The sequence below is a fragment of the Perca fluviatilis genome, chromosome 20 (genome assembly GCF_010015445.1).
Source record: "Perca fluviatilis chromosome 20, GENO_Pfluv_1.0, whole genome shotgun sequence".
NCBI classification, from domain to species: Eukaryota; Metazoa; Chordata; class Actinopteri; order Perciformes; family Percidae; genus Perca; species Perca fluviatilis.
The window spans coordinates 25,330,311-25,345,611 of record NC_053131.1 but is presented as its reverse complement, the minus strand read 5'-3'; the positions used below and the strand labels follow the sequence as shown (position 1 = coordinate 25,345,611).

At 38.1% G+C, this 15,301-nt stretch overlaps 1 protein-coding gene and 1 long non-coding RNA gene across 5 annotated transcripts in view; one reads left to right on the top strand and one right to left on the bottom strand.

Moving 5' to 3' along the window:
• The window catches only part of LOC120549744 (homeobox protein 2-like), a 34,978-nt gene extending 22,256 nt beyond the window's left edge, over positions 1-12,722 (top strand). The window contains exons 1-5 of one of the 4 annotated variants that reach the window (XR_005637425.1): positions 8,946-9,007; positions 9,128-9,921; positions 10,500-10,553; positions 11,630-11,787; positions 12,326-12,722. Coding sequence is in view for 2 of the 4 variants with exons in the window: in XM_039786851.1 (XP_039642785.1) it covers positions 9,128-9,345 (218 nt within the window). In the remaining 2 variants the exon portion in view is untranslated. Of the gene's footprint in view, positions 1-8,945; positions 9,038-9,127; positions 9,922-10,499; positions 10,554-11,629; positions 11,788-12,325 lie in introns of those variants that run through there. The other 3 variants (XR_005637426.1, XM_039786852.1, XM_039786851.1) reach the window with 3 other exon arrangements.
• LOC120549746 lies at positions 12,594-13,804 on the bottom strand. Its single transcript, XR_005637427.1, has 2 exons — positions 13,658-13,804; positions 12,594-12,946 (listed from the first exon to the last, which is right to left on the bottom strand). It is a non-coding gene; the product is annotated as an uncharacterized LOC120549746 (long non-coding RNA).
• Between the last annotated feature and the right edge of the window lie 1,497 nt (positions 13,805-15,301).

The window sequence follows — 15,301 nt, the reverse complement described above, 5'->3', positions numbered from 1 at the left end:
ATCTGTATATTCGAGTTGGAGAAGTTGTAATAGGTTGTATCTCACATTACCAGACCTATCTCCACAGTTCTGTGTCAGCGCTAGAGAATGGTAGGGCACCGTAAGGGCGCTTTACCACGTTTCCTCCACTAGAAGGGCACCCTATAGGGCACTTCATCTCGTTTACTTTTTTATTCATATTTATATCCGTACATAGTAGGCACATTTTATGTTTACCTTGTTCAGCTTTGTTGTCATTGTTTTAGCTGTACATTTCTGTGTATGTTGTGTGTGTACACTGAGAGCAACAAAAAGCCAGAGTCAAATGCCTTGTATAGTATGTGTTCAGTTCACATACGTAAAGCTGAAGAAAGAGCACAGAAAATGGGCATTTTTCCATGCAGTTTAATTTTACATTGGAACACTTCTCACAATCTCATGGAACAAGAAATTATTCATTAAGATTTAATTTAATTATTTTACCCATCACTGTCAAGTCAAACACTACACGCGTGCATACTAACGTGATTAGTAAACTGGACCTTAGGGTGCTTTTCCAATAAAAAAAAAAGAAAGACCTTTGGGTTTTGACTGAATAAATACGTGATTAAAGGTTGTTTTTCTTCTCTGTGATAAAATCGATTTGTTAATAATGAACTACTACTAATAATTAATAATTGATTGCAGAAAACAGGCGGTTGACATATGATAAAGGTGCACAGCCCAAATCACACTCCAACCCTTTACAGGTACACACATTCTCACATATTTTTAGTCTACATAGTTTTTGCAGAAAAAATAAAGCCATGTTGTTTAGTTTGTACTGAAACCTCAAATGTATTTGTATAATGTGTTCGTTTTCTAAAGTACTTGACTTAGTGATGAGATAATCAAACATTATAATTATAAAAATTTTTTTTTTTTTTTTTATTTTTAAATTAAAAAAAAAAAAAAAATATATAAATTTTTTTTTTTTTTTTTTTTTTATTTTTTTTTTTTTTTTTTTAAAAAAAAAAAAAAAAAAAAAAAAAAAAAAAAAAAAATTTTTTTTATTTTTTATTTTTTTTTTTTTTTTTTTAAAAAATTTTTTAAAAAAAAAAAGAAAACACTCTTTTGAAATATGTATTTCTGTATTTCCTGATGATTTTGTACCATCCATCTCCCTTGTTGGGTTACGTGTACATTGAAATGCAGATCCACTGAAAATAAAGAAGAGACAGGTTATTAATGAAGTAGAACATTTAAGCAATAATAGACCTTTTATCACAGGACATATAATTAAGTTAAATTATGTAATTGTGTAATTCTAAGACAAGTATTTATTTTCTCTGTCTTCTAGATCAACAGTTCAAGTTGAACACGAAACATGAATTTATGACAAGAAGTATATGTTATATTACCTCTGACTCATGAAGATTCATGACTTTTCCATTAGACAGTTGTTTTAAGATTTCTGTTGAGCAACACACAAATTGTGAATAAATTGTATCATCTTAAGCCATAAGCTTGATAAATTTGTATATATAGACTAGACCTACTAATTGGGAACTTTTAATCTTTCCAATATGAATATGCAGAGGTGTCAAAAGTATTCACATTCATTACTCAAGTAGAAGTATAGATACTAGGGTTTGAAAAGACTTTTGTAGAAGTTGAAGTATCAACTCAAGCTTTTTACTTAAGTAAAAGTGTAAAAGTACTGGTTTCAAAACTACTTAAAGTATAAAAGTAAAAGTAATGTAAGGCAGAGATCTTCAACAGGGGGGCCTCCAAATTACAATACTGGCGACTTTTCTACAGAAAGTTGTTGTCTTTTCTACAGAAAGTCGCCAGATTTGCTAAATCTAGCGACAAAGTCACTAAGTTGGCAACACTGTCTCTGAGACAGGAGTCGTCATAGCAACATTTAACTGCAGTTGGTCATGTGATCTGATCCCTGACATGTTACTTTGCAGTGAAGTTACTGTGTGTGACTGTGTATGCGTTTGTGTGGTTGTGTGTGTGTGGTTGTGTGTACGTGTGTGTGTATATCTGTGTGAGTGTACGTGTGTGTGTGTTTTCGAGCTAGAAGCAGGACTATCTCTCTAGGTGTGCCAGAGCCTCGTATTGGTATTGAGGCCTGAGGTTAGTTATCAGAGTCTGTCAGTATGTCAGTCCATCATGGCTGACAAATAACACCTCCTTTCTTCCTCTCCTCTTCCTCTCTTCTTTCTCTACTCCTCTCCTCACCTCCTTTCTTCCTCTCCTCCTCTCCTTTTCTTCTCCTCTTCCTATCTTACCCTCCTCCTGTGTGTGTGTTTGTTTGTGTGTGTGTGGGTGTGCATTTGTATGTGTGTCTGTGTCAGTTGATTGAGATTAACAGGGTGATAGAATGGTTATATACGGTATTTCATGCTGTTCCTCAAGGTCTCCTAATAGGGTATGTAACATTGGTTGGGCTGAAAATGTCTCTTTTGCTGTTTTTAGTTGCGCTAATGCTGATGTTAAATGGGACTGGAGAGCTTTTCTGCCTTATATGATCTGCTCATGAATATTTAGATGACCGCACCTGATTGGTTGAGCTTTGCCCCCCCCCAACACACACACACACACACACACACACACACACACACACCCCCCCCCCCCCCCCAACAAACACGTTCCCTTTTTTCCTCAGCGGCAGCTGTCTTCACACTGTTTGTTAACATTCCAAACTACAGACATGTCCAGGCATGCCCACTATGTCGCTGGCTTCAAACTTGATTTCTGCCCCGACATAAACTCATCAACTAATCTTACTGTACAAAGCACCAGATACAGAGTTGGAAAAAAAGTTTACATACCGTGAACCACCGACGGCAGGCAGCTCCTGCACACCGCCCATTACAAGTCCACTGCGCCACTGATTTAAATCCACGTCCCCCTCAATTGTCCAATATCTACTACTTTTCTCTGGGCCGTATCTCCTGAGAGAGCTCCTCTATCACCCCTTTAAACTAATCTGACACATTTCCCACTTTTCAGACTCATTCATTCTCCTTTAGGTGCTTTGTCATCCAAACTGAAGCTATTTAGCATCATGTTAAAATTAACTACAAATATTCTATCATTATATTCCACATCTTTCAAAAATTCTGGCTATTATTAAACTTTTCAAAGACATTCATGCTAATTAAACCCATTCCCACTTTTCAACTATTCTCACTACTTTACCTCCTTCTGACAAAAATCAAGCCAGCAATCCAGTGTAGCGTCAGCCTTTCAACATACAGCATTCACACCCCGCATTTCTTCAGAAATTTCATTCTCTAGGCAATTCTTTGTGTCTAACACAATGACAAATGACTTATTTTGAGGTCGGGGAGCTTGTTGTAACCACAGAGTTATGGTCATTTGAATGGATCATGTTGCTGTTGTAAAAATAATACATTAAATATGAATAAAATGAAATATATATGTTTGCATACCACTTGGGTTTGTGCATATATAATGTACAGTCATTCTATTCTATTTTATTCAAACCATTAATATTTTAGAAATTTGCTTTACCAGGTTGTAGTTGTAATAGTGGGTGTATGTAATGGAAGCTACTTCAATTATTATAAAACTTGTTAGCCTGAGTAAAGGTCTTTCTGGTAAATACATCTATGCTTACCTGATGTTGTTTTCTGTTAGTGTTATATCATAGGTGCAAGACATGTTTCAGCAGCTACCAAGTCATAATTTAAAAAATAGACTGGAATCTTTTCAAGTATTCTTTCCACAGAAGTGGCATCATCATTTCATTTCCCAGTAGGTGTCTCTCACTTTCTGTGGAAAGAAGTAAATAACACCTCCTCCTCTTTTTTTCTTCTTCTTTGTCCTCCTCTCATTCTTCAGAATATCAAGAATTATCACTAAAATAACACACACATGTACTCAGTGATGCCAATATTGCCTACGTTGAGATTTGTTTTGATAAGAGATGAATCTGACTGGTAATTTTGTCGCTGAACATACAAGTGTTTTCCCGAGAAATTTAATTAGGCACTTTCTTAGTAAATAGACAACCTTCCCCTTAGTGAGAACTTGGGCAGCAGCGTTCTGAGTCAGCTGCAGCTGTCTGGTTGTTTTTTTAGGGAGACCTGTAAGGACACTGTTACAATAGTCAAGTCTACTGAAGATAAAAGCATGGACAAGTTTTTCCAAATCCTGCTGAGACATAAGTCCTTTAATCCTGGATATATTCTTAAAATGGTAATAGACTGATGTTGTTATTGTTTTAACGTGGCTGTCAAAATTCAGGTCTTAGTCCATAACTACACCAAGATTTCTGGCTTTGCACACACACACACACACACACACACACACACACACACACACACACACACACACACACACACACACACACACACACACAATACACACACACACACACACATACCCAAACACACACACACAACACATACCCAAACACACACACAACACACACACACACACACACACACACACACACACACACACACACACACACACACACACACAATGTTATCCCTGGTCAAACTGGGAATTTTGCTGCTGTACACACATGTTCCCACCCTCAAGTGTCTTGTTCTGTGGAACATCATGTTAGCTGACAAATAACACCTCCTCCTCTTTTCTTTTTCTTCTTTCTCCTCCTCTCATTCTTCAGAGTATCAAGAATTATTACCAAAATAATATAACAACACTGGTAGACACACAAATACTCAGTGATGCCAATATTGCCCAAGTTGAGATCTGTTTAGATAAGAGATTAATCTGACTGGTAATTTTGCCGCTGAACACACAAGTGTTTTCCTGAGAAATTGGATTAGGCACTTTCTTAGTAAATAGACAACCTCCCCCTGGGCAGGGCTTTGAAGAAGAAGTAAGGATCAAGAAAGTAAGAAAAAGTGAACACACACACACACACACACACACACACACACACACACACACACACACACACACACACACACACACACACACACACACACACACACACACACACACACACACACACACACACACACACACACACACACACACACAAGGCAAGGAGGCAATTTTATTTATATAGCACATTTCAGCACAAGGCAACTGAAAGTGCTTTACATAAAACATCAAACATTAAAAAGCAAAGAGCAAAAATAGAAAATAAAAAATATTAAAATATGAGATAGATACGAGATAAAATAACAAGAATAAATTTCACAGTTCAGTATAAAAATTTATGAGATAAAATGTATGAATAAAATTCATAGTACAGTATAAGAATTAAGGAAAGGCAACATCAAAAAGAAAGGTCTTAAGCCTTGATTTAAAAGAGCTGAGAGTTGCGGCAGACCTGCACTTTTCTGGTAGTTTGTTCCAAATATATGGAGCATAAAAACTGAACGCTGCTTCCCCCTGTTTAATTCTGACTTTGGGGACAACAAGCAGACCTGTCCCAGACAACCTGAGAGATCTTGTTGGTTCATAGTGCAATAACAGATCAGAAATATATTTTGGCCCTAAGCAATTTACAGATTTATAAACCAGCAGAAGTATTTTGAAATCAACTCTTTGAGGCACTGGAAGCCAGTGTAGAGACTTCAGTACTGGAGTGATGTGATCCACTTTCTTGGTCTTGGTGAGAACTCGGGCAGCAGCGTTCTGAGTCAGCTGCAGCTGTCTGATTGTTTTTTTAGGGAGACCTGTAATGACACTGTTACAATAGTCAAGTCTACTGAAGATAAAAGCATGGACAAGTTTTTCCAAATCCTGCTGAGACATAAGTCCTTTAATCCTGGATATATTCTTAAAATGGTAATAGACTGATTTTGTTGTTGTTTTAACGTGGCTGTCAAAATTCAGGTCTTAGTCCATAACTACACCAAGATTTCTGGCTTTGCAGACACACACACACACACACACACACACACACACACACACACACACACACACACACACACACACACACACACACACACACACACACACACACACACACAATGTTATCTCTGGTCAAACTGGGAATTTTGTTGCTGTACACACATGTTCCCACCCTCAAGTGTCTTGTTCTGTTATTACCAAAATAATATAACAACACTGGTAGACACACAAATACTCAGTGATGCCAATATGTGACTGGTAATTTTGCCGCTGAACAAGAGAAGAATTTCCTGAGAAATTGGATTAGGCACTTTCTTAGTAAATAGACAACCTTCACACGCACACACACACACACACACACACACACACACACAAAATTTTGCCGCTGAACAAGAGAAGAATTTCCTGAGAAATTGGATTAGGCACTTTCTTAGTAAATAGACAACCTTCACACGCACACACACACACACACGCAGACACACACAAACACAAGTACAACACACTAAAATAAAAAATTTGGTGGTCCGATTCCGATTTAATAAAATGTTATCAGACCCATATATCAGCTTGTACACATTCTCTCATTGTTTTTATTATGACAGAGTAGCTGTCAAAATTTGACTGATTTTAATTAACACATCTGTAGATGATCCATAATCTGAACAGATTTAGTCTCTCTGACTTCTAAACATAACTATCAGCATATAAAATCAACATGAAATATGAGTTCAGCAAAAGCATCTAAGACACAAAAGAAGAACACACATGACAGCACAGACAACACAACATCCCAAGAATTAACTGTAATTATTAAAGTGCTAAGTGTGAAACGTGCTGTTGTATTTATTGCATTTATTTTTTTATTGCATTTATTGTACCCCTGCTCTGCTGTGCTTAGATTTACTATTTTTTACTATTGGAATTCAACAGCTTGACAGAAGTTGGAATAAACGATAACTTTAGTCTGTTTGTTTTACATCTTGGCACATGGAGTCTTCTCCCTGATGGCAGAAGTTTATATTCCGGAAAGAGAGGGTGTAGAGAGTCTGCAGTGATTAATTTCGGCTTGTTTTCTGACTCTCGTACAGGCTCTGTATGGGCTTGTACTCTTTCCTCCCTATTATCCTCATAGCTGTCTTGTGTGTGCTGACCAGCCTGCTTCTCAGCTGCACTGTTAATTTGCCAAACCATGCAGTAATTTCATATCTGATGCTCTCCAGAATCGCCCGGTAGAACATGAGCATGATCTGGCTGCTTACTCCATACAGTCTCAGTCGCCTTAGAAAGTATAATCTTTGGTGCAGTCTATTGCACAGCTGGTCGATGTGTGTTTTCCAGCAGAGAAGATTGTCTATATGGGCACCTAAGGCCGATTACACACTGGCTGCGTGGCGTTTCTGTTGTGTGTCAGCTGCGTGGATTTTTCTATATCTTTACACACCAGAAACGTGTCTGACGCAGCACTGCTGCTGCTAGCCTTGTCTAGACACATGTATGTTTCCCATTGATAAAATGAAATACCATGTTAAACATAAATATATACTGATTTGATTACAGCAAAGACAACGTTGGCAGTATTGACGGCAAAATAGGCTACACAATATTTCGTTCTGTATTGACAGGTGCAATATTAGAAAATCGATTTTTTTTTTTTTAATTACATTTATATCTGCATTTATATCAAAACCTTTCAAACATCAACATGTCATTTATTAATATGTATTCTTGTCTAAACGACATATAAACATTTTTTTCCTATTCTATTTTGCCTGGAAACGCTTCCAACACGCTTGCGTGTCACATGAAAAATAGGCGTCTGTTCTATTTCTAGCAGGCACGCGTTTTCGGCGCGGCTCGAGCCGCGCCTGAGACGCGCGTGTCACGCAGGCAGTGTATAAGCTCTATGGGAGCCGAAATATAAACGGACACGCCACACAGCTGACACGCTCGCGCGACGCATCCAGTGTGTAACCGGCCTTAGTATTTATAAGATTTTACCTGGATGATTTTCTGATTTTTCATGACAACTGGCTCATGGTCAATCACTTGCCTTGGGTCAAGCATCATCTCTTGTGTTTTTGTTACATTTAAGATAAGATACACACACACACACACACACACACACATACCCCCACACACACACATACACATACACAGACACACACATACCCAAACACACACACACACACACACACACACACATTTTGTATGACCGGTGTCAATAATCAATCAGATTGGATTAACATTAATTCAATTCTGATTTGCCAGTGATATAGTATGATAGTTGGGGTCGGCTGGCTGTGAGTTTTTTTTTTTCTCTAGCTGTTAGTTTTTTTGTTTGTTTTTTCTGTTGGCCCTGTCTCTCTCCCTGTGTCTCTATTGCTTTCCCTCCTCCCCTCCTGTCTGCTGCCTGCCAGCTGACGATACACACCTGCTGCCAATCAACCATCACCTTTCCCACCACGCACTCCTACCATCCAGCTGAGAGAGAGTGCGCTCATAAAAGTTAAAACATTTAGAGACCCCCGTTAACATTCCCTGATGGGTATTTTTATGAAATATATATATTTTAATGGGAGGGAATTACATATCGGCTTCTTGAGCCGTGTGTCGCCAATGCGCATATCGGTTTGAATTATGTTTTTATATTTTTTATTTGCTCTCACGATCGCTTCCCACTGCCAGGGTTGCAACTGAAATAATAGGCTAAAGCAACGACAGTTTATGGAAAGCACAAGTGTAATTATGGTCAGATCTTGGTCCTGACTGATGGGGAAAGTGATATTGATAAGAGTAATTTACGCATCTACAGCGTGATCGGCATTTTTTTTTTTTTGCCAGCTTTCCTTCCTGTTTTAGGAAGCAGCGACTGTATTGCGTTTTCCCTGTAAAACCGAGTCTGTGTTCTTCATATTTATGTAGAATTATAATTTGCTCTTCTTATATATAACATGCGGCTCTGGTAGATGTTTGCGATTGGTCGTGGTGCGCAAACACCGCCTCTTTTATGTGAGAGCGCGCGCCGCTGGATTGGGAAACCCTGGGTTGACTGAACTAGTTGATAACCAGCGTCGTGATACAGGTTATGCGGGACCGCGGTTGTTAGGTTTGGTGAAGCCGGATTACTGAAAGAAATCCAGGACATGTTGATCTTGCTTCGTAGTACAGGCCTCAGGTCTGCTGAATTGTTGTCTCAGCTTCACTGGTGACACTTGTTGCTAAACTTCCTGAGAAATCTTTCGCACTAACCTGTTGTGTTTCCTTGTCTTACCCTTCTTTGTGTTTGTTTTCGCAGTGCTCACCTCCAAGCCTTCCAGATCTAGCCAGCTGGCCTCACCATTCAGTCCTCCTCCCACGGCACCCTGCTTCATAATGTCTCCGCGTCCAGCCAGCTCTTCCTTGGCTCCTCTGCTTGTCTACTCCAGTGTCTCCTTCTCGGATCTTCTGCCCCGGTTTCCCTGCGCTCCCCTGAGCTCCCTCGCCATCCTATTCCCCAGTACCTTGCCATCCTAGTTTCTGCCCCTGTGTCCCTCGCCATCCTAGGTTTTGCTTTTGAATCCCTGGCTATCCTTATTTTGGCTCCTGAGTTCCTCGCCATTCTATGTTTGAGTTTGTTGGTCAATAAATCTGTTTTATGTTTTGAGCTTTGCATTTGAATCCGCTCTGTCCATCGTAACAACATAGCAAACTAATCCGAATTTTAAATTTCAAAATTGTTTTGTTGTTCAACTAGGTCTATACATTTGTTTTTCTAGAACAGTGATGGGGTAGCGCCCTTTAAGCATATAGTATTTCTAGTGATCGTAAGCTACTTACATTATCTGGATTGAGAAAATGAGAGATTGTAGCAGTAATGTAAGTAATAATTTCAAACTGTTAACAATTGTCCTCTGAAGCCAAATAGTTCACCTTGTATATATTTAGCATTGCTCCCATAACTGCACCATTTGAATTTTACATCTAGTTAATTATGTGCATGAAGTAACTGTGCTGGGTGCTGACAGGTTTAACAATGCACCGTCTAACTAGACTGGATCTCATCCACAGAAACCACAGGCAGCTCAATGTCAACAGGGACAACAACAAAAGGTGAGCAGCAACAACTGGCTTTTAATTAACAGTACACATTTACCCCCTGTAAATAAATTGATTGACAGGTAAAAAATGTGTGGGTATACTCTAGAGCCAAATATATTTCTTCCAATTGTATATCGGTAGTGTATGAAAGTTAACAAGAATAAATGTATACACACTATGACCAAGTCAACCAGAGTAGACAAATGTATTTACAAACTAAGGACCCACGAGCAACACTTTAAACAGTATCTCAGTTTGTGCAGTGATAGTGTTATTGCTTGGGAAGTGTTAGAGTCCTCCCCCTGTTCTCTTTTTAGCCACATGAGGACACCAGTGTGCAACAGTCTGTGTTTATGAACATTTTAGTGACAACAAGAATGTCAGTGACAATGTCAAGATTTTTCACCTTATACATATATATAACGTCTCCCATCACAGGCCAGTTTCCCACAGGATTTGGTGTTTGTTAATGGCACCATTTGAATTCACATCTAGTTAAGGATATGCAACAAAGTGGATTTACAGCATCACTGCTGCGAGCTGACTGATTTTACAATGTACCGTCTAATTAGATTGAATCTCATCCACAGGAACTACAGGCAGCTCAATGCCAACCCTGACCACTACAGGGACAACAACAAAAGGTGAGCAACAACTACTGGCTTCTAATTTAAGTTCAACCACTGTAAATAAATGATGTGACATTGCTTCAACTGACATTTTTATTTGATTAAACCTTGCTTTACATATTTTCAACCGATGAGAACACAATTCTCCTATGTGATAAATGTAATCACAGTATAAATTTAGGCCTTTGGCTTTGATTTCTAGCTAATACCACTAGTGGGGTAGCAGAGATAGAAAAACACCCTACATCCATATTCCTGGCTGCACTGCTGGCAACTGTGCTGCAAATACAACAACCAGCCTACATACATTGTGACTTCTAATCAAACTAATCGATCAACTCTAATCAAAACACTAATAATTTTTTCAGTAAAGCTTACATCTTGAAAGTGAGATTTGTTACTAATATTGATAGTTATTTATCCATGCCTAGAGAAAATTGCTTGATTAAAACTGCTTAACTGCCGCTTAACTATCTTGTCATGTTGTAAAACTAAGTTATTTAAAGAATCACAGGAATCTAAATGTTTTAAGTGGTGATCTGAATTATACTATTTATACCGGGATTTTTAAGTTAAAGGTCGCATGGCATGAAAATTTCACTTTGAGGTTTTTTAACATTAATATGAGTTCCCCCAGCCTGCCTATGGTCCCCCAGCGGCTAGAAATGGCGATAGGTGTAAACCGAGCCCTGGGTATCCTGCTCTGCCTTTGAGAAAATGAAAGCTCAGATGGGCCGATCTGGAATCTTGCTCCTTATGAGGTCATAAGGAGCAAGGTTACTATGGAGCTAGAACAGTGACAGTAACCTGTGGTATTGAAAATAAAAATTGGCATTGAAACAACAAATATTGGTACTGAAAAATGTTGAACTGAAATATAAAACACAAACCTCAAAAAATAATAATCTCACAATGCTATTATTTTATTTCACTTTGACATTTTTTTGTATTATGATAGGTTTTTCAATGTCAATCTACATTTTTTCTTGATGTCTGACTTTTTTCAGTAACAGTTTTTCTTTTTACACTGTCAGGATTTTTACAATGTCACTGGTTTTCAGTTTCAACTTTCTGTCACTGTTTTGGCGTAGGGAGGAGGGGCCTGAGGGGAGGGACAACGAGGGCGTGGTTTACAGGTAATTTGCATATGATTTGCATACTGTGAGAGACTGCACCTCCACAGGCATCCTCACAGATTACCTATATCTGCAATGGCTTCCACAAGTTCACCTGGAACCTCCAAATCTAAGTAAGTCTGTTTATCTCTGCCATTTTTTTCACTTAGAAGCAGGCTGGTTTAGTGTTAACTTTTAATGTAGGCCTAAGCTGTGTTGTTTTGGCAGAGGTTAGAACTGTTCTCTTCATCCATGGCTAGCACACATCAGCTAACTTGTGGCTAATTGTAGCTAAGTCTCCCCGAACAAGCACGCTTGCTAGCTAATACCACATCAGCTAGCCCACTTGGGGGTTGAAAGTGATATTAATAGTGCACTGATGTGCACTGATTGTCTTTAAGAGGGTCACCTGCTAGATCCCTCCAACCCACTATATATTTGTACCACGCCTCCAGAGGGACCTTGACACTTTACCAGACTTCTCCAGGACCCTGTGCAGCTTCAAAATGTTGAATTAAACCTTCTTTTTTTATTTTGTTTGGATATTTATTATGGCCATATGTGCATAAAAAATAAAATGCACACCAAGTGTGCATTTTATTTATTTAATTGTTTTGTGAAGTATTATAAAAGCAACTGCAGTCTTTTAATAACATTACTTGTCAATTACAGGATATACAAGATCTTTTCTTGGAGGGGGACCATGACAGAGTGACAGAAGAGTCTGCCAGTGGAGTACTTTTACCACCCATCCAGTGCCCTCTGAGGCTGCAGACTATGGCAGAACTGAGGGCAGCCATTTACCCTATGACTAACTCCTAGTACAATGGCGGATAGCTTTGCAAGACTGCACTTAACTATGTGATTCTTCACACATAAACATGGCAGGATAACACAGGAAAACCATTTTGTTGTTTAAAATGACACATACCACTACTACTTTATATGTAGTACTGATTTTAATCCTTAACAGTTTTTGAAATGACATGCATTTACAGTATGGACTCCAGCAAAACAGTTAAATCTGTACCTTTTCAATGAATAACAAATAAATATATTCAAGTAAGAATTTGACTCTATATTTCATAACAAATTACAGTAAATGCAATGATAATGCATATGAGGGTTAATGTGTACTGACCTATGCAAAAGGGTACAAGTCCCATTTCATGACTTAAACCAGTGTAAAACAGTGTAAAAGTGTAAATAGTCAAAATCCACAGGCTGATGTTGCAGAACTTCCTGAAGCCTTCTCAGCAGTCTCTCCATAAACTGCCTCCCAGTCAAAGGTGCCTGTAATTATACACAACTTAGTGAAATCAGATGAGAAATGTAAAGGTTATGCCTTTAAGCCAGAAATACCTCAGACATACTAGTTTTTGTTTACAGACAAATTTATACATTTATGTCCAAGTAAACCTTTAACCGATAATATCAGTTAAACAGTTATAAAATATTGTACTGGACTGGTTTACATGATAATGTTAACTGTTATGTTCAGTTAAGGCAGTTATTCAGTAACTGTGTTTTCCCAGTTTTAGGAAATGTCAGTGAACGCGTTCTGCCTGTGTGATTTGCCTAGAAACCTGTCAGTCAGCAGCTATACTTGTGATTGGAGGATAGTTATGGGGGAGGGGCGTTAACGTTCCGTGGCTGTATCGGCAGGTAGAGAGAGCGGAGCTCGTTCTCTCAAGACATCCATGACGGAGCTAATGAGAGATGCAAGCGAGTCAAGCCTCGTGCACCAGCAATAACACTAGCCTTAGACTTATAAAGGACACAAATTACTGTTATTATAAATACTAGATTATAGAAGATAGATTGACATCCCCAGCCGGAGACTTAGCTACAATTAGCCACAAGTTAGCTGCGTGTGTGCTAACCATGGATGAAGAGAACAGTTCTAACCTCTGCCAAAACAACACAGCTTAGGCCTACATTAAAAGTTAACACTAAACCAGCCTGCTTCTAAGTGAAAAAAATGGCAGAAATAAACAGACTTACTAGATTTGGAGGTTCCAGGTGAACTTGTGGAAGCCATTGCAGATATGTGGTTATAACACATGGATCTGTGGATGCCTGTGGAGCTGCCTTCTCTCCCAGTAGCCTATGCAAATTACCTGTAAACCACGCCCTCGTTGTCCCTCCCCTCAGGCCCCTCCTCCTTAAGCCAAAACAGTGACAGAAAGTTGAAACTGAAAACCAGTGACATTGTAAAAATCCTGACAGCGTAAAAAAAAAAAACTTACTGAAAAAAGTCAGACATCAAGAAAAAATGTAGATTGACATTGAAAAACCTAACATAATACAAACAAATGTCAAAGTGAAATAAAATAATAGCATTGTGAGATTATTACTTTTTGATGTTTGTGTTTTATATTTCAGTTCAACATTTTTCAGTACCAATATTTGTTGTTTCAATGCCAATTTTTATTTTCAATACCACAGGTTACTGTCACTGTTCTAGCTCCATAGGTCACCTCCCCTTTCTCTGCTTTGCCCACCCAGAGAATTTGGCGCACCCATGAGAGAGAGACATGATGGTTTTAAAACGAGCAAAGTGGCAGTTGGTCAAGGCCACACCCCCACCCTCCACCTTGCCCCTCCCTCTCTCCTCCTCAATAGCTACAGACACAGAAATGGCACATCCTAAGGAAAGCTCATTGTGGGACTGGCTCTAGTGGCTGTAATTCTGCACCAAGGCTGAATTTCGGGAAAGAGACTTCAGATACAGTATTAGGGGACCAATAAATCCTACATAAAAGCATCCAAACAGCACCATGTCATGGGACCTTTTAGCACTGCTAATTCTAATATTTACTTTCAATCAATATGTCAAGTTAAAATGAATGAAAAATCAACTTCTTAAATTGACTGCATTATACATTATTATAATTTAAACTGCACTGCTATTGCTCAAATAAATAAATGCATAGAGATAAATATTGGACGTTTGTGTTTCAGTCTCTTGGAGCCGATTGTTAAAAAAAATATCTCTCCTGATTTTTATGAATTTGACCTACAACAATCAAATCCAACACTACTTTTGAATAGTCTCCAAAGTTGCAGAGTATGCATTGAAAAAGAAAAAACACTGTCATTGTTAGGTTTGGACTCAAGTGACAATTTTTTTTTTTTTAAGTCTGATCAAAAGGCAACACCTCGTCATTCATTTTTTAATCCTGACCTTTATGTTGAAAACAAACTACACATCTCCAAAGCCATGATACGTGTGTATTCCATATTTATGAAGAACATTTTTTGATAAGACATCTATAAGGAATTTATAAGGTTTGGAAGAAATATGGATTTACTACTGTATTACTGTTTGGATAATGTCTTTATTTTGTAAAAAAGTAGCCTACATCTGAGAGACTTAAAGTTAAAGAGTTAAAATGGTCATATTTTCACATATTTTGTATTTCGCATTACATTTACTAGGGATGTAACAATAAAAACATGAGTTCATACAATTTTTTTTTTTCAGTTTATGATTCATTTGTGTTTTTGACATTGCTGTGCTATAGTGCCCTACATTTGTATTCAATTCAAGTAAAAATATATATTTCACTTCTAAACAGCATTTGTAACAAATGTAACATTTTGAACATTAGTTAGAATAACAGCGCACTCATGAGATTTTGTAGT